General features: G+C 34.4%; 2 protein-coding genes across 3 annotated transcripts in view; one reads left to right on the forward strand and one right to left on the reverse strand.

Moving 5' to 3' along the window:
• The window catches only part of LOC142339521 (uncharacterized), a 462,116-nt gene that overhangs the window by 154,575 nt on the left and 286,817 nt on the right, over positions 1 to 20,724 (forward strand). The window lies entirely within an intron of this gene.
• LOC142340149 (uncharacterized) overlaps positions 1 to 20,724 on the reverse strand; it is a 41,833-nt gene that overhangs the window by 15,364 nt on the left and 5,745 nt on the right. For both annotated transcript variants that reach the window (XM_075390626.1, XM_075390627.1), the window contains exons 3-4: positions 18,563 to 18,641; positions 17,815 to 17,936 (exon numbers count right to left, since the gene is read on the reverse strand). In XM_075390626.1, coding sequence (XP_075246741.1) covers positions 17,815 to 17,936; positions 18,563 to 18,641 — 201 coding nt within the window. The remainder of the gene's footprint in view (positions 1 to 17,814; positions 17,937 to 18,562; positions 18,642 to 20,724) is intronic.

Genomic DNA, 20,724 nt, shown 5'->3' on the forward strand with positions numbered 1-20,724 from the left:
ACACACATTGAAACTCATCAAGTTAAAACTATTAGGGAAATACCATTTTGAAATCAATCATGGATTAATTCTCCAGACCAGAGTTTTTCCAAGTTCCTCATTACATGGCGAATATATATATATATATATATATATATATATATATATTTATAATTAGCATATATTTTCCAGAAAAAAGTTGTTTTGTTTACATGGTATGTGAGTTCTTTAATATCAGAGTCACTTCCCACGTTGAGCTTCCAGACGGAAAGTCGATATGTCCAGACCCAAATGATCGCATGACGGGGGTATCGTGCAGTCGAATTTACTATCTGGAAACACGTAAAAACGCTGGAAAATCTGGATTTGAACGCACGAATTGTCTGGTGAACGCACGAAATTCGGGGCATGAAAGCAAGAAAATTTGTAAAGACTCGAATGTCTGGTGAATGCATAAAAATCTTGATATGAACTTTTTTAGAACTTTAAATACTTGAATTTTTTTAGATTGTATGGTATCATTTGAATAACGGATTTTAAGAAAAATAAGGGGTTTTTTGCTGTATATGTGCTTTTTGGGTTCTTCGGTTTAAAGAAATCCTATCAACAAATTTTTGAGTCAAACAAAGCTTATTCTTTCTCAAGGACTGATTGTTTTCTTCGGTGTGACTTTTTTGTTTGATCAGACTCTCCAGACTCTGTAAGGGCGTCTGATCAGACGATATAGACTCTGGAAAGAACTCTATTCTGACTATAAAGACTGTACCACCACATTATCTAGACTCCAGACCATTCCTTTATCATACTATGTAGGTTCTGATCGGGGTTCTTATCAGACTTCCCAAACCGCGCAGAGTCTGGATGCGGCCTGGATCAGATATTCCAGACCGTAAACTGGTTGCCAGACTCTGAGTTGCGCTTTATCACTAGTATGCTTCATGAAAAGAATCAAGACATGGTTACAATAACGCTAGACAATCAACATAGCAATCGAGACACAATGCTGAGGTGTCTTTTATTTAGTCAAAACACAAAATATGCAATTTGAACAATCCCAGCCAGCAACCCCTTTTAATTTCCGCAAAACAGCCCCTTTACTACCTGTTGTTTGATTGGATATGTTTGAGGTCTATCAGAAGTAAAATCATTTCCCTGTACCAAAAAAGGAATCCATTGCGGAAGAAAAATTGGCAGCGGATATTGCTTAGCTTACACGAGGCTATTCTGGCTCATATAAACATCAAATAGCAGCTAATATTTACTTCAAAAAGCATGATTTCGAACAAAAAGGAACAATTTCAGGCAATTCGATCAAAACATAAGTTTTGTACAGATTGTTTTACAAAAACTGAAGTCATTTTGGTCGCAATTTGCATCGCAAAAAGTAACTCCTTTTTAAGAAATTCAACTCCTTGAGATAATTAATCAACTCAGTTTGACGAAACGATTGTACGCTGCAATTATTTGGAGTTTTTTTGTTCATCATTTTATGTCCTTGTGGAAAAATAAAAGAACACAGGATGTGAAAAACTCTCTCCCGGCCAAACTTACCCTATCTGCGTATACGTATGCTGAAAAAATTTCCAGTTGGTCACTTAACAATTCGGTCGTTTTTCAAGACCGATTTAAAAACTTATGAAACAAAAGGAAAATAAGTTGCTCTTCTAATTGGAAGAAAGCGTTTTCCTCATTATGTTAGACTTTCGATCAAGCTATTGTCTTACGGTACGTTAGAGTTATGAAAAAGAAAATTTAATTTACCCGATTAAAAAGACAAGGGCAAACTGATTCAAGTAAAAAAAATTATAATTGAATCGTTAAGAAATAGTCCTTAGAATCAATATACGGTTCAAACTGATGAATTTAGATAACTAAAAATAGAGTGAGGTTATTTGACGAAGATGTGTTGAATGATCATGATACCTCCGGAAATGTGAACGAATTCTTAGAAAAGTGTATATGCATACTATTTAGAATATCCAGTGCGACTGATTTCTAGAAGATTTGCAGAAGCAGACCAAATTGGGTAACCCTTGCGAACCCCACTATGAATCGTGGTGCTAACATTGTGCTTAGTTAATTATCTTGAATTTCTCGCACTGATAATGGGTATATGTACTGCTCATTTTTTAGGCTTTTTCATCCCCAAAATCAAATCACCATCGTGATCTAGTAATCAGATCTCTCCTGTAAATCTCTAAATTCCACTGTGAAACGTCATTTTTGTTATTCTCTCATTATTGAGAAAATATTCCTTCTATTTAGTTAAAGAAGCTTTTAATATTGCTTCCGAAAATCCAAAGCCCGTCAGGTTATGAGCACAGCAATATTCTGAGCCATTAAAATAATTTCTAAAACAAAGCCAATTTATTGTTGACGTTCACTAAACTTTTCTGCTTAGTACCATTTCTCGAGCAACCCAATGAGCCTTTGCCAACAACCAATGGGGCCAAACATGATGACAGGTAGAACCGCAAGGTGCTGGAGGATGCATATAAGAAGAAAGTTGCAGACATCAAGGAGAAACGAAAGAATGTGTGTTGCCATCTTGCGCTGACTCTAGATGCAACTACCCTCATGCTGTTGGGACATGACTGTGTGGGAGAGAATGGCATCGGAGATAGAGCAAAGGCTTGGAAGCATTCGCGAGAGAGATTTCAGGGTGTTGAGACGCCAACAGTGGTGACATTGGTAGCACAGCTTGCCTGACTGCAGCTCGAAGATTCTGAGTATTTGGGCCGCTTCTTCATCAGAGGTCAGGAGTTGCTCACAAGGCTTTAAGAAGCAGAGGAAGCCGTTTCAGAGACCCTCGTCAAAGCCTTAGTCCTCAATGGTCTGCAATGAGATATGAAAATGTAGTTCTGAAGGAAAGCTTCAACCCGCAAAGAAACTCACAAAGTTGGAGAAAAGTTTGCAGAACTACAAAGAACAAATTGTTTCAGTGGCAATGACAGTAAAAAGTGACTTCATGAAGGGAGCCAAGCGATGAAACTGTTTTTTTGGTGAGATCTCTGAACACTATTTCAAGGGCTGCAGGAGGAAGAAGACAGGACAAGGCAGCAAGTGTGGTGACAAGCGTCAACTAGACAAGGCAAGCACGAGACAAAGAGATGGAGGCAAACATCAGTTAGTGGCAATGAGTTCAAAACTGGCTACACCAAACGAGGAATACTGGCAGTTTTTACCTAGTGGAAGCTAGCAGGCATGCTAGTGGACAATAATTGTAGAGTTGGCATATTGATAAACATCCAAACATTGGCGCTTTCCTGGATTTTGCGCCCATTCAAACAGTGCGCAGAAATATCAACGGAGAGCCTTGCAGATTGGCCGAAAGAGGTTCTGTGTGGATCAGCATACTCACAAGTAAAAGTGAATTCCAGTGCAATTTCAAGGATGCTTTTTGGGCTGTTGACTACTCCTCTGAGTTCCTATCAGCCTCATGATGCATGGATTGGGGACATGGCTTAACTTTCCAGCAGGAAAATAGCTGCATGACATGACAGAAGGGAACTCGAGTAAAACACCAGAAAAGAATTGTTTCACTTACCCTGAAGTGCTCTATAGTTTTAGATGAGTTCCAAAAACTTGAAACTTGACAATGAAAAGAAGTTTTGACGGATTATTAGGTGATTTGGATTTAGCGGATAGGGCCAGGGATGAACCAGAGGCAATCTTGGAACTCGATTATGTAGGCAATGTGTGCACGTTGGCCAAAATCACAAAAACATCAGTACAGTCTCAAGAGAGGAAGAGACCCGAGTCACTGTCAGGGCTCCAGTTCTGCCTTAAATTTGCAGACCAGTACAAAAAAAATAAAATTTGTGGACATGATTAGGGCACAGAGTGATATAATGGCCAGCCTAAAGAAAATTGTTCTCAACGAGTGGATGCCTAAAAAACTTAGACAAGGCAAAGCGAAGGAGTTTCTGTCAGAATTTTTCAAGATTTTTTGCTTAAATGAAGGCATTCTACAGGAGAATACCATACCACAGACGCCAAAAGGGAATGGGTTAGCTGATAAGTGCAACAGGACACTGCTGGAGATCGCAAGATTCTTGCACATTCACTAGAGGCTGCGCAAGATGATGCGGGACCAGCAATTCTTCACGCAGCAAGGATCAGAAAATTGGTTTTGAGGCGACGAGAAAAAATGCCTAGCAAAGGTTATGCGAGGCATAAAACTTTAGGTTTCAGTTACTAAATTATCTAATTTTGATTGCACGGTCTATATGATGAAGAGGGTCAGAGACAGGGACAGACCAAACTCGAACCCAAGTCACTGTAAAGAAAATTTGTGGGTTACACTGAAGGAGACAACGGATACCTGGAGTACGTACCCAACACACGCAAGGTAGTGGCAGTTCGAGACGTGATCATCAACGAATCCGAAATGAACAGAATCCGCGACAACTCAGATTCCCGACCTACTAGATGAGGGGTCACAGTAACTTGGAATCTGGTACCCAGATGATCGTCATGAAGATGATGGCAACAAAGAGAACCAGGAAACTTTTACTGCAAAAGATGAATACTAGCTTGAAACAGAGAGCTTTAACACACAAGAAACGATTTTAAGACAAGATGCTTCAGTTGTTGAGGAAAGAGCACTGGATGAATGATCTACTGCAACCAGAGAGAATCTCAGACTCAAAATCACTGTAAGACAGTGACAGAGAAGAGTTCCGACAGTCAGAGACAATTGGCTTCACTGAAGAGGCACTGAATCAAGCGGACAGGGCAGAGCCAAGACAAGAGACAGGAGCTACGAATGTTCCGCATTTTTAGGAGAAGTTAGGACTCATCCTTCTGTGGCTAATGATGACTATGTGGATCCCAAAACAGTCTACGAAGCCAAGCAAGGTAGGTGACTATTGGGACCAGTTTTACCGGGTAATTAAGGAAAAGGTCAACGCACTCTAAGACAACAAGACTTGGAACCTAGTTAGACCACACACAATCAGGGACGTCATACTGGCCAAATTGGTCCACAAAGTGAAATTGGAACCCACTGTTCAAGTCTACAATTACAAAACACGCTATCTGGCAGGGGCAATCAAACAAATGCAATAAATGTACTACTTTGAGACTTTTGCGCCTACCTGTAAGCCAGAGACCTTCAGGACTCCACCTCAACAATCAGCGAAGCGGCTTGTGATGCACCAGTTTGATGTCACGACAACTTTTCTGCACTCACCAACAGAATTAGAAGTTTATTTGGACCAGCCACAGGAGTTTGTTAAACAGGATTCAAGTGGAGAGAAGCTAATAGGTTGACTATATAAATCAGTTTAAGGTTTGAAAAAAGCGGCTAATAATTGTTACGAGGAGCTGGCAACTTCTTACTGAGACAGGGGCTAACCAGAAGTGGTAACAATTAATGCTTGTTTGCAAAAGCAGAGAGTGAGAGGATCACACCTTCATGTTGTCCTGGGTTGACGACATCATAAAGCTTGACAGTGATCTCCGATGACAAGAAAGCACTCAAGGCAACTTTCTATTTGGAAAACAGAGGGACAATGAAATGTTTTCTGGGTATAAGAATCAGCTGAGAAGGAGGCAAAGTCGCAATCCTACGCTTAATACCGAAATTATTTGACTGGTTTTAAAAGGATCAATATAAACCCCCAAGAATTCCAGCTAACTTGAATTTGATACTTCCGGCAGCAGAGAACGGAGACTAATTGAATTAAAATATCTAGAGAAGTTTGGTGGAATCTCTTCTGTATCTGGCCAAACAGTTGAAATTAAACAGAGATGACGCCAGTTGACGCAGCTATCAATAAACACTGGCTATGCGGAAAACGACTTCTCTAATATATACAAGATTCAAAAATTAAAGCCTAATAACAAAGAAGAGGCAATTTATGATTTAGTGGGGAAAGAGATGCAGACTTGTCTTTTGATGTAAACAGCAGAAAATCAACGACGAGCTACTTCTTCAAACTCAACAGAAGTGGTGCAGCACTCAGCTTTAGTGTCACGAAGCAGACGCCAAAGTTACTCTTTCTTCATCGGACGCAAAATATCAGGTTATGGCAGCAGCAATATAGGAAGCATTGTCTCTGCAAAAACTTCTGGAAGGTATCGGATTCGAACAGAAACATCCTATAGCAATTGCAGAGGACAACCAGAGTTGTATCCAATTGCGTCCAAACCCAGTTATGCTGAAGAGGAGCAAGCACTTTAAACACAACTTTGCCTTGGGACAAGACAGAAGATGGGACTATCTCAATTCATTTCGTTCCTTCTGACAAAATGGCAGCTGACGTTGCTATGAAATCTTTAATCCTATCGAACATAGAAACAATCGGAACAATTTTGACGGGAACAGACTCTACGCAACCACCTCAAGTCTCCGTGGGGGTGTTAGAATTTCGATCAAACAATAGTCTTAAAATTCGTTTGAATTATCAGAAAGAAAACTTAACTCATCAAGTTAATAAGACAAGGGCAATTTGATTCATCTCTCAACATTTATATGAATAATTTTTCATAGAGTGGTGCTTAGAACTAATATTCCGTTCAAACTGATAAATCTAGATAACTGAAATTAGAGTGAGATTATTTGATGTAAAACCTTCACAGCATGTATTGAGTGATTATGATACCACCGGAAATGTGAACAGTTTCATGGAAAAATGTAAATGCATGCTATTTACGGTATCCCTTGCGACTGATTTCTAGAAAATTTGCGCTATGAATCCCACTATGAATCATAGTCAGCATGGTGCTAAGATTCGTTTTTTATATTGACCTTCTCGCACTGATAATGGGTATATATACAGCTAATTTTTGAGCCTTTTTTCGTCCTCAGAATCAGATCACTGTCCTGATCTCACTATCAGATCCGTCCTGTAAACCTCTAATTCAACTGTAAAATAACTTTATTTTTATTCTCTCATTTTTGAAATAAGTTTTTCTACTCAGTGAAAACGCTTTTTATTCCGCTTGCGAAATTCGTCATTATCAAAATTCTCTATACAGGATAGTCAGAAGCTTTTATTGTTTCAGGATGTTCTCTGAGACTTCAAGATATTTACTGACAATCATTTAACTTTGAACTCTCAAAATGAATACGAATTAAAACTGACTATTGGAGCTTTGGCATATTTTTAACATGTTTTCAACTGTATAATTTAAATTGTATTTGTTAAATTTTCCTATGTTTCTGGATCTCAAATGCTCTTTCCCTGCGTTGAGTTCCCAGACGAAATCAAGTATGTCCAGATCTAAGATGAACACAATACGGGGGCGTCGCATTTCCTATCAGAGTGTTCTCGAAATAAAATCCTGTCGGTTTTTCGCAAAATAAAAACGCTCATTATCGAAAATGAATAATTTACTTTTGATACTGAAAATTTTGATGCCAATTTATCTGCTTCGGTAATACGTGGAACACAAAGAAACGTCATAAAGAAGTGCGCGGAAAAAACAAGGCTAGGTTTCCATCAGTATATTTGACATCCAAAATTATTCAGAATGTGTTAGGGTCGATGCCTTAATTAAATTTTTTAAAGCAATTTTTGTTAATTTTCTATGTTAATAACAGTCCAAAAAGATTTTAAGGACGTTTTTTGACGGCTCTTTAACGTAAAAATGCAGCTCTATGACCATATGTTCTACTCTAAAAGAAAATTTTGTTCTCTCTATGGCTTCGACAAAGTGTCCCCATTCTTATGTTTTGCCCCCATTTCGAGCTCCTTTTCAAAAAAATTAGTTGGTTTTGTTAGGGGCTATAAGTGAAACTATACAATGCTCTTGGTTGGTTCTTAATGGCAGTAATAAATTTTTGTTGAATCTATTGTTCTCTCATTAATAGTTTTGTTATATTAGTCAAATTTATAAGTTTACCACTTGTTTCTCAGTTTTGCAAACTCTTAATAGGGCTCAATAAAAGCACAAGAGTTTTTTATAGCCACAAAAGTTCATCCTCATTACAATTTAATAAATGTACTGAAATATAAATTAACTTTATTAATTTGAAATTAAATAGTTTCATGGCTTCAATACGATACCACGTGTCTGATAACAATTTTGTGATTTTTAGACATCTATATTTTTTGAAGTTTTTTCCTGTTGTCTTGTCAGATTATCATATTAATACCAGGTGCCATTGGCTTTGAAAAAGAACGCGATTAAATGAGTGTAATATTCGCGAATGTTGAAGATATTTGGAGGTATGACTGAACTTAATTGACTAGTTCTAAATATAGTCAAGCCTTTTAACGACCTTTAAATTAATCATTTCGAAAACCGTACGCAACTTTGCAAACGCAGCCTTTTTTCGTTCTTTTTTTCAACTTTAAATCATGATGTCAATAATGACAGGTACCACCCATTTAATGAGAACCCATCTTTTGTGTTTTTGTTTCAACTGATGATTTTTTCGGCTTTGATTATGTTTTTCATTACACTTGTTGAGTGTTCGATACATATCTGTGATTTTTGTTCTTTTTGTTGTCGTTTTCGTATATTCACTCTAAAACGAGAGCCAATTGATGTTCAGTTGATAGCTTGTGGCATGAATTCTGTAATTTTGTTATAATTTTTTGTAAAATTGTTTGTTCATATATAATTAAGCCTGTATTTTTCGTTCATTTTGTAGTATTATGGTTTGATCATCATCTCCACCAATGCGGGGCACAACATGTTTCCCGAGGTGTTAATTCTAAGTCCATCTGCTAATTAATATTTGGAAGCTCACTGTTCTTGTGACTTTGAAAATTCTGTAAATTTGTGAGCTTTGGTAACTTTATCCTCCTTCTCTGGACTTTCAGCTTAAATTTAATTATTAAAGATCAAATGTTGTTTTCAGGGAACAAAAATTATTTTGTCCGTGGCTGTTTTCTAAATTTTGGTTTCATTGCCCTGTTACTTTTAGTTTTTCATAAGTTTTCTGATTTCAATATATTTGCCAAATTTCAAGTCACTTTTGATTTTTGTGTCGCATGAAAAGCTCTAAATCAACCCCCTTTGGCTTTGAAGAATAGAAGCAGACAAATAACACATCTGACGTTCTACAGAAACGCTAATCGTTTCAACGCCTTCGACGCCGTTTTCATTTAATGTTAACAAATTTTCTTTGACAAAAATTTAATCCCAGGTAGGACGCCTCACAGTGGAAACCAACATATTTTTTCAATTATCAATTAATGGTTTAATTGACTGTGAAAGCATTCTTTTCTGAAAATGAAATTATTTTTGATTATTGCATTTAATGTTAATGACGCTCTCATATCTTCTCTAATTAGGTACAAGATAGTTTTTTTCAGCTGCTACTAAGACTGATTTCATGCGTTATCAGTTAAAAGTCAGATCTGATGCTATTTTGACTTTTTTAAAATGTTTGTTAAAAACATAACCTTCAGTCGTATTTATCGTTTGTTTCTAATTATTTTGTTGCATTGTCACTGTTCCAATTCTCTTGGTTTATTTAAGGCGACATCTTTTCCTTGTCTCTTTTTTGACCGGTCCCATGCTTCCTAACGATTTACACAAGACTATACCAAGTGTTCTTAGCTGAAAATTGATGGTTGTTATGACTTGGTCCATTTTTTTTTGTTTTTGTCGTCTTCTTACACAGTCTTATTAATGGGTAGCTCCCATCTGTTTTATAGTGCTATGGAATTTGATTTGATTTGTAGGTTAATTTTACCTGAAGCTTGTTTGTTTTCGCTAATCACATTTTTATTCTTAATCAGATACTGAATTTGACGATAATTAATGTTTTCTTGTTTTGCTTTGTTGTTTGTCTTGTCTTGAACTTTTACTGATATTAGGGCTCATCGGCATAACAATGCAGCATTATTTAGATCATATAATTTTTTGCGTAAAAACATTTTATTATTCATCCAGCAATAATTTTGGTAGCGTATTTTTAAAACTTTTCTATCTCTTCGTACTTCAGTAGACAATCAATTCCCAAAAGAGGATGAGTGTAGTCGGAACCTTATATGCAAACGCACATTGCCTTAAATTTAGAAAACAAAAACTGAAGTAAACAAACTAAACAAGAAAAATCATAGTTTTTTAAAAAAAATTTAGTCTGATTCCAAAATTGAACCCTTAAAAGGCACCCATTAGTTCAAAACCATGATTTTAAAGGGAAATATAGGCCACTAAAGACAGCAAAAAATGACAAAATTTTCAATATTTTGAAAACAATTCCTTTTTTATTGAAGAATTGTTAATTTTAGTAATATTAATATCTTCGGAGACTTTTCATTTATCTTCAGAAACCTTCCAGTAATCCAATTTTATACCCGCAGTAGTATCACCCGCCCAAAAACATTGATAAAATTAGAATAAAATAATGATTTTCAGAAAGTTTGCAAGAAATTTATAAATTCATAGTAAGAATTGCAAATACTTGTATTATTACCACATCAAAAACCTACCCTCCCAAAAATGAAGTAACCTATTATTAAACCCTGGCCCGTGACTGGGGAAAGCTAATAAAAAAAACAAAAAAAACTCAAGATAAAAAATTGAAAATTCTATCAAAAAATGCCGAAGTTTGTCATTTTAAAATGTTGAAAATCTTTATAATTCTACTAAAAAATGCACTACACTAAAAACTATGAATAGAGAAGCTTCCCTGGTCCCAATGGCCTGAACATCTTGGAAAATGACAAAATCATGAAAAAATCTTGAAAAAAATTGCAAAGTTTAGGATCAGTTTTTTAGTGTTTATATCTTCAGTACCATGTCATATAGCTCATAAAATGGGCATAATTTGTAATCATTTCCTGCCAAAACTTTTTCTCATTTTTCACTTACGTCAAATTAAAAGTGATCAAATAATAAATTTTAAAAAGTAAAAATTTGCAACAGTTTAAGCACAAAACCTCCTAAAAATGACCATTTAACCTTGCATTAGGGCCTTTCCAGCAACTGCAACCCTCTGAGCACTTAGAGGACTAACCCAACCAGCTAAGAACGTCTAATGAAACTTGATGCTTGCTTAGTTTTAACTGTTTATCCCACTTTAAAAGCTCAATGTCATGAAAAATGGTGTCAAAACATTATCCAAAATAGACAACCCCAAAACGATCCAATTTTTGGATTGAAATAATATACGGCACTTCATCACAAATTTGTCGTTTTTTGCAACGATCCAGTATCACTGTGGATCTAACACAAAAAAAAGCAATTTTGAAGAGCGGAACTGATTGGTGACCATGCGAACGTGTTCAGAGCCGATTGTTGTTATGACTTGTCCATTTTCGCTTTTTTGTCTCGATACCAAGTCTGATTAATGGACAGTCTGATTAATATATGCGTTGTTGTGTAATAAAATCGATTTTATTTGTAGGTTAAGTTTTGCCTGATGTTATTTTTTCTTTGCTGCTCATTGTTTTTTTTTCTAAAAAGTAGATGCTGAATTAGAACATAGCTATTGTTTTTGTTGTTTTGTTTTGTCGTTTTCTTGCCCTGTATTCGTATTGATATTAGGGCTCATCTGCTCAACAATGTAGCAATATTTCCAGCGAAGGAATTGCATTGAATGCAGAGAAAAAGAAAACTTCCCCTTACTAGCACTGATTTCCTTACAAAGTTTGATCACATTCACCGCTAAATGATGCTGACGTTTCGTTGTGAAAAGATTTCACTTTGTCTGCAATCAACTCATTGTTTGTTACATTTTCCAGCAATTCTTGGAATCATTGACTGAAAAAATAGGCATAACCGAAATTTTTTTTTTTAAAAAAAATAGATTTTCGGTGATGTTTTGAATGTTTTTTTTACATATAATTTTTGAAATAATAAATAGGCCATTCCATCCTTCTAAATTTATTCCCAACTTCAATCATTTCAGAGCGTTTTCATTCACTTATACATCGGCGGCGGTGTTTCAAAATAATCACACACTCTATCAAAGTGCTATTAAATCGAAATTCAATACAAATGCAAAAGCATTTCCTGTTCTTTACTAACACAACAATCAATTATTCAGCAGATGAAAGCAAGAGATTCTTGTTAAGTGGTGCTCTAGTCAAGTTAACGACCCATTCAATTCAATTTCTGGGCCTCCTCTATCTTAAAAGCGCAGAGAACGAAGATGCTACCTAAAACACATAAGCGCACAATGACCTGTTACAAGATAATGTGTAAATACCACCTCTAATTATTCTTAGACTGACATCTACGCAAAGAATAGGTCGAACAGTACAGTTTGTGACTCAAAATTTTGTCAAATTCAAACTAAGGTATATTTTTTACGATGACTGAAAGCAAAACTGATCGCAAAAAATTATGAGACTTTTTTTTATCGATTAAAGTATGGTGTAAAACAGGAACTGAAGATAAAAAGGCCAGAAGTGCGGAAATCAGATTTGGTATATTTTGATGACTGGTAAATATGTAAATATGACTGAATGATTGACAAATATGTCAATTAATAATATAACCGAAAGCTTAAAGTTTACACGCCTTCAGAATGATATATTGAAATAACCAAAATTATAAAAAAAAATGTCTGGTTGTTACCCATTAAGCTGTTCGTTCTTCTATACATAAAAATAAGACCCGAATGACCCTAATTGTCTTTCTATTGGTATATTTTCATGCTGACATCGCAAGAAGTCTGTTAAAGTTCTTTTGAAAAAAATTGTTTTAAAAGACCACCCATTTACCAAGTTTCGCTTGATTTGTATGTGTTTTGAAACCGCAGATAAAAACCTTTCCTGTTTAAAACAGGGAAGCAGAGAGTTTTTCGAAAATACAGACAGTTTCTCGTACGCTAAGAACCGAACACAAAAATGATGCCGAAAAAACTGTACGGACTTTTGTAGTTTTGTCTTAATTCTAACAATTTTCCTGCATAAAAGAGAAAAAATTCAAAAAGCAAAAAATTAAAAAGTTATAAACGAGCAATTTAGGTTGCCCAGATTGTTATCTTATCAATAATCCATTGTTAAACTCCTTCAAATAGCCATCAATCGTTCTAACATGGACATTAAAATATGCAAATTACAGACCATGTTTGGTTTCAACGGAAATACTCTAAGGAAGTACTCGGTAAGTACTGTGTTTGATTTTTTTTTAAAAAAAAGGAAAAAGCTAAATTGTCTTAAAAACTCCTCGAAAAACCTTTTTTTTTCCTAGTGCATGCTGTAGTACAAAATTTTAACATTTTAGACACTACTGACAATTGGAAACCTAGGTACCAAATTTCGCTTGATTTTAATTACACTTTGACACGATTGAAGAACACAAACCTTTTAAAACGTTATTTGCGCATAAGCAAGTAAAACGGATGAAAACTTAAAATATGACCACCAAAAGTCCCGGTATTTCAGAATTCACCTCTATAAAAAAATATTTACTTTATTTTGATTTTATTTGAGCAACATTGTAACCTTCTTTTGTCCCTTTTTCCATTGCTACCCAACTTTTCCATTAGAAAAAAAAACAAAAAATAAACGCCCTATTGGAGGTTTTGTACAATCTGATGGCAAGACTTTAACGAAATATAGAATCGTTAAAGATATAAACTAATTATTGTACATAGAAAACTTTCCCTTGAGTTGAAAATGGTCAATTTTTGCTAGTTTCTGTGAAAATTTTGATCAAATTTGGTTTAGGGTTTCAAAAATCTTTTACATGTTTTTTATTCTTTTAAAATTTCTACGAAATTTCTATTGAAAAAACCGAAAGCGCTTTTTAAACAATTTTTTGCAACTTGTGCCTGAAAAAAAACACATAACAGCAGCAACTGCGGTGTTTTTAAGTGACTCGAGAGAGATGTTTTGTCTTAGAAGAAAGAAATAGACATAAAATCTCTTATAACTTTTTTAAAATTTAAATTAACGCTCAGCAGTTTCTGTCAAAGATGCATTTGATCTTGACGAGCAATGGAGAAGCAAGCAAAAATTTATACTTTTTGTATCTATCAGTTTTTCAAGCTCGAATAGATACTCAAGTAATTTAAACAATAGTAAATTGTAATATTAAAAAGAAAATTATCAATCTAAGAAAACGTATTAATTTTATTCAAAAATGTTTAAAATAATGAAAATTATTTGACAAAAACTACTATGGCTGCTATTAGTGAGTTTTTGTTGATATTGCGGTAAATTTGTCTATTAATTGTTTCACTGCATTCACCTCTCTTTTTACCTGTTTTATTACAAATTTGACTCGACAGAAAACTGCTCTAATTTGGGGTTGAATCTTGGCGAATATTAGTGGTTAAATTTTTTTATACGTTCTCGACTCATCAACTGCTATTATTTTATCCTGTTCTCTTATCTGCAAATTTCTTCAGTAAATTTAGCATTCAACATTAAAACCGAAGTTTTTTTCATCTTTTACGTTCCTTCATAGCAAGTTAAACATTTTTTCGTATTTGCATATCAACCCAGGCAGCTGTTGAAAATGTTAATTTTGTTGACTTTAGTTCTCATTTGATTCAATTATTCTAATTAGAACCCAGATTAGTGTGTGCTTGAAATAGTTGGTCACACCAATAAAAATGCTGTAGAATTGGCTACTGCTTAGATTCTGAAAAATTGATTAGTTTGAATGTTGAGAAGGTTTTGGTGAGAACCTGATGAATAGCAGTTGAGAAACTAAAAAAAGACCACCAGAAATCACGGTATTTCAGAATTCACCTCTATAATTAATTACTTAGTTTTATTTTGGTTTTATATGAGCAATTTTGTAACCCTGTTTTGTGCCTTTTTCCATTGCTAAAAATTTCTTCCATTGGAGAGCAAAAATCGAAAAGAAGCTCCTTATTGGAGGTTATCTACAATTTGATGAAGAGACTTTAACGAAATATAGTATCGTTTTACATAAAACATAATGATTGTAATCCGAAAAATTTAAAAAGATATGGCTTAGCAATTCAAAAGTCTTTTAATATTTTTTGATTGTATTAAATTTCTGCAAAATTTCCATTAAAAACCAAGAGCGTTTTTTGAAATTTTTTGCTATTTAAACTTGAAGAAAAAAACACAACAGCAGTTTCGGCGTCTTTGATTAATTCAAGAGATAAATCTTTGCTTTGAAAAAAATCGAAAAAAAAACGTTAAGAACTTTTTTTGAAATTTAGACTGACTTTGAAATTTGAATTTCGGTCAAAAAAACATTTGATCTTTGATCTTCACAAGCAACAGAGAAACAAGCAAATATTTATAATTTATATATCTATCCATTTTTCATGCTCGCATTGATACTAAAAAATTCAAGTAGTAGTAAATTGTATGATTCATAAGAAAATTATCAATCTAAGAAAACGTAGAAATTTTTTATCGAAAGGGTTTGAAATTATGAAAATTATTTCACAAAAACTACTACCGCTGCTATTAATGAAATTTTAAAGATTATGCGATAAATTTGTCTATAAATTGTTTTGCTGTATTGGCCTCTATTCTAACATGATTTCATTACAACTTTGAGTCGACAGAAAACTGCTCTATTTTGGCGTTGAAATATTTTTTGATCGTTCCCGACTCATCAACTGCTATGTTTTTATCCTGTTCTTTTATCTCCAAATTTCTTTAGTAAATTTAGCATTCAACAATTAAAAAGAATTTTTTTTCAACGAATTTTTTTACATCTTTTACGTTCCTTCATAACAAGTTAAACATTTTTTCGCATTTGCATATCAACCCAGGCAGCTGTTAGAAAATAAAATTTATTAATTTTATTTCACTTTGATTCCATGATTCCAATTAGGAACCAGATTGGTGTGCGCTTGAATGGTTAGTCAAACCAATACAAAAGCAGTAGAAATAGCCAATACTTTTATTTTGAAGAATTGATTAGTTTGTAAGTTTTTAGAGGTAATCTGAGCATACTTAATCAAGATCAAACTTGAGCAGTGTAGGTTGTAGTAAAAACTAGTTCATGTTCGCCACGTAAATAATTGCAAAACTTGCTTTGCAAAAACTCATAACGTTGTCAGAGAGACTTAGAAAAAAATACACTGTTCTCGTAAGCAGTGAAACGAATGAGACTACAGCAGAAAAATGGACAAAAGACATTGCAAGGACCATTTTCAGTTTTTTTCGGGATTCTTCCACAAATGTTGAAGCTGAACTAAAATTTCAATAATTAATAAAAATTGACTGTGTGCTCTTTGTAAGCCAATACACGTTTAGAGAGACTAAATGTTGTTTTCCGACAAAATATAATAAGTAATTAAGACTGCAAGGGAAAAAAAAACAATAAAAAAACTGCTTTCTGGATATTGCGGGCCAATTTGTGGCTATCTCCGAGAAAAGCAAAAGTCTTCGCTTGCCAGATAATTATTCCCATCAGCAAGGACAGAAAAGGGGATTAAAAGGAAAATAAATTTCGTGACAAAATTTATTAGGGAAAAAGCTGAGTCAACTGTTTTTTGGAAAACAGATTTTTTAGTTGTTTTTGTATGGCGCATGATTGATGTAAGGACTCTCGGTCAAAAATCCCAGCTCATGCTTTTGTGTTGTAAAACTGCAAAATTTGGGCTTCTATGCATAACAAGCAAGCGTGCTGTGTACCAAACAAAACTAAATTGAGAAATGAAGCAGATGAAAATTTTATTAGCGTTGTTCAGCATCAAACATCAGTTTTGACAAGTCCTGGAAATGTCAAATCAATGGGACTACAGAATCCCAGGTCATCTTTATAAAACATTTAAATTAGATAAGCTAAAGTTCTTGACCGAGCTTTTACGCCAGCTATTGCTGTTATATGATAGGTCGGAATATTCTCAGAGAATCAACACATTGCTTATTGGTGGTAAAAACTGATACAAGTGAGTACCCGAAGTCACAAAAACCACCATAAAAACGCAGATGAGCGCGAAAACGATTTAAAAAACGAGTTAGAGAAAGAGAACGGTTGAACGGAGCAGTTGATTCTAAGTGAGAGAGAATTGTAGTTATTGAGCGAGTTCTTTGTGAAAGAACATAGTTGCGTCGTTGGAGTGAAACTGCGAAAATAATTACACCTGTTATTTGAGATAATAATAAGTGTATGGCTAATAACAGTGCTACTGGGAGGCAGAATATGTTAGATTTATTCGGTTATTTGTTTGAGGAAATCAATTAACTGATTTTTGGATACTTGGATAGATTGATTGGCCTGGGTTGGATTTAGTGTGAATCATTATTCATTATAAAACAAAACTTCTTCTTGATTGTTGAATTCACTCAGCTATGTGATCCTGAATATAAGTTTACTAGTATTTTTGTGACTATTAATTCAAGTAGTTGGAGTAAAATTTCTCACGAGCCCAGAGCGCAAAAGTGGGGACAAAACGGTACACTCCCAACATGCAGACGAACCACCAAACAGTTCTTTCGGAGATTTTATAAAGTTTTGGGCGCTAGCCAATACCCTACTAGAAACCTTCTAACGACAAAAATACAAAGTTCCACAAATGCATATATGGCAATGATGGTTTTTTTTATTTGACGCAACTTCTGCAGCTATTTAAAGTCGGCTTATTATCAGATAATAAGCAAGCAAAAATCTGAACAGTAACGAGAGCCATTGTTTTTATCGTGGGCGACTTCTACCTAGCATTTTCTGCTACTTAGCGAGCATTCGATGATTATAGGCGAAGGGTAAACGTCTTTTTTGTTGTCATTTCGGAGCCAGTGGTTGATCATTGTCTAATCATTGAGAAGCTTTTTCTTTTACAATAATCTTTATTTAACAATGATCAATGTCGAAGACAATTAGATGTTGTGTAGCATTAAGAAATGTGGGACTATTACAATTCTTTTTGTAATTATGAATTTAATAATAAGAATCTAGTGCAATGAATTTCATTGTGTTGCTGCGAATGATTTTGCCTAACTGTATGCCATATAGGAGTAGAATAGATGTTTCTGATACCTGTTGAGCTGTATGAGGAGAATGAGCCATAAAGAGGAAAATGTGACGAATGAGAAAAAAGCAGAGTTAGCCACACAGAAGCTGTAGTGCCTCACACTGCTGTCTACATTTAGCCAATCCAACTAAAACACCCACACACATTCACAAACTACATAAATCACTCTAAACTCTAGAAGCACTACAACAAAAAACATGTCGTGGTTTATAGGCCTCGGTTTATAAAAAGACCACGTCTGACCAAAATGTGGTGCATGAACAGACAATGCTCGGCCAAATTGAACTATGAAACTTGCGACTATCACAAGTTGGCTGCATGTCTGGACTTTATCGTCATGCTTGACTAACTGGACTTAAAATTTGACGCTTGACTTCAGCTCGACAAAAATGAAGTGCTATAAATCATGTCGAATTCGGAATCTTCTGGTTTTATATTTTATATTTTTTCTCATTGGTCGCTAATCAGCCAACAGGGACAAAACTATAAAAATTGAAATGTTAGATGTCTTCATTAACTCAAATTGCTGGTAACCTGATATGCCCGATAATTACCCAGCATTTCACTCCAGCAACGCAAATCGATATCTTGGTATTGTTTCATCAAAAAAAATACATGGGCAGATTTAGATTCAGAATACGGAGTCACATGATTCAATCTTTTTCGTACAACCACGGAAACTGAGCCGATACCAGTTTATGTATTATGTTGTTTAAATGTTAATATGCATACATGTGTGTAAAAGTGACTTACGTGTATGAGTAGAATAGAGAAGAGACTGCCACAGTTGAATGTCAAGTCAGTCATGGACAGAACTATGATCAGCTTCTCACTAAAACAAAAGACAATAATCATCAAATCATTAATTTGTCCTCTTAGACACAAGAGGTCCAAAGGGAAGGAGAAATAATTCCATCAAGAGTACGTATACGTATACTTCCTCATTCTTACTGTTTTCCGTTACAGTAGGAGTAAAAAATGTTTTACTTAGGAGTACCAAATGTGTTCCTCGATTTAGGTTTAGATTAAACGTGAAACCTCGACCCTGATGCAAGCGCTATGTCACAAGCCATGGCTTCCAGGCCCCAATTTAAATGAATAACTCATAAATTTAAAATTCTAAACGCTGAGTAAATAGACCACTATAAATGATTGATAGTACAGCCTTGACTACCCGTCAAGACCGGATGGTTATCCTGCAAGATCTTGCAGGAGGACTACATTCTTGCAAGATGAACAATTTTCTTGCAAGATTCTTTCCAAAATTCAGAGACCTCCAAAATTGAGTAATTAAGGTCCGAGACCAAGCATTTAAGTCTAAAAAGTCGATTAGTTGATTTTGTTTTGGAAATGGAGGACCAATTGAAAAACAAAAACTAGAGATGTTTGGACATGTGAAAACAAGAAAACCCTTTTTTAACAATTTATGTTACTTTGTGTGGTTTTGTGTGGTTTTGCTATATATTAATCTATAATAATTTTTTTCTTAAAATTTTAAAACTATAATTTAAAAAATTTTGAATCTGGTAGAAGTCTATAACTTTCAAAAAAAAATTTTAGTAGTTTTCTTAAATCTCATGGAGCAAAAAATTGAAACCACAATGAAGTTAAGTTGAAATTAATTAGAACACTTAGTAGACTTCATAGACTATTTGTGAAAGAGTTTTTAGCCGAAGACTAGATCACTAGGATCTATGTCCTTTCTTGCCCTAAAACTAATAAAGGAGGCTCGGTAGTGTTTTACACACATAAAGTTCCGACCCTGCTCATCTATATTTTTATCTTAATTGTTTACCAAATGAGGAGGAGATTTAAAAAACTTAACATATTGTTCAACAAATCGCTAATTGAATAAAACAATAAGACCATAGTGGGTCGATGAAACTGATCATTAAAAAGACTACCAGAAAAGATGGCGATAAAAACACACAATTAAAGATATTAATTATGACCAAAACTCCATTTTTTAACCATTTTTTATCCATTTTCTGTCCATTTTTTGGCGAACCATTATTAACTCACTCCAAATGGGATATCAGAAAAAAATTATACACAGAAGGTTAATCTGTACTTCATTAGAAAAAATATTGTAGTTGTCCTCAATGAAACTTAGTAACAAGACTACAAGAAACGAGCAAAAGAGCAAAGGATAATAGAACTTTGCTTTTAGTGAGAAAAATTAAGGTAAAACTGTTTGAAGTCTTTACGCATCAACTGACATCATTAAAAATATCAGTTATTCCTCCATAGAGAGTGAGGGAGACCTTTCATTATCCAGGATATGCCATAAGACTACAAAAAGAACGACAAAAACAGCCAAAAAGAAAAAACTCAAAATTTGCGCAAAAACGTTGTCGCTGCCAATTAAACAATAAACTGTTCACTAAATTGATTAACAGTCTTTTGATTGCATTTTTTAAAGGACAAGGAAAACCTAATATTGTGATAATGCAAAAAGAAAAAACATAAACCTATAAAAAATGGGTGAATGTGCAAAAGTCAATTATTTTTTATGAAAACTCGCTGTACCAAGGACAAAAACCATTTAAGGAAAACAAAGACAGTATAAAAATCAAATTTTAGTTCAATCGATTAAGGTTGTGGTGTGATTTTAGAGATACTAAGCAACAAGTTTACAGCAATAAGATTGCAAACCTCAGAAATCCAATGTCTTTTTTAAAAAAACAAATGCCTTCAAAAACGTTGGCCAACATTAGCCTTCAATTAAAAGTGTAGACATTTTATTTTGCAACTTCTTCGAAAGTTAGTGCGCTGGTTATTCTCGACAGTAAATCATAAGATTATAAAGTAACATTAAAACAAGCAGAGCTAAAACATTTCAAACAATTCGCAAGCACCTTGTTGAAGTCATTAAATTTCTAAAATATAAACCACGGGAAACATACATTTTAACT

Source organism: Convolutriloba macropyga, chromosome 5 (assembly GCF_964194025.1).
Source record: "Convolutriloba macropyga chromosome 5, txConMacr16.3, whole genome shotgun sequence".
Classification (NCBI taxonomy): Eukaryota; Metazoa; Xenacoelomorpha; order Acoela; family Convolutidae; genus Convolutriloba; species Convolutriloba macropyga.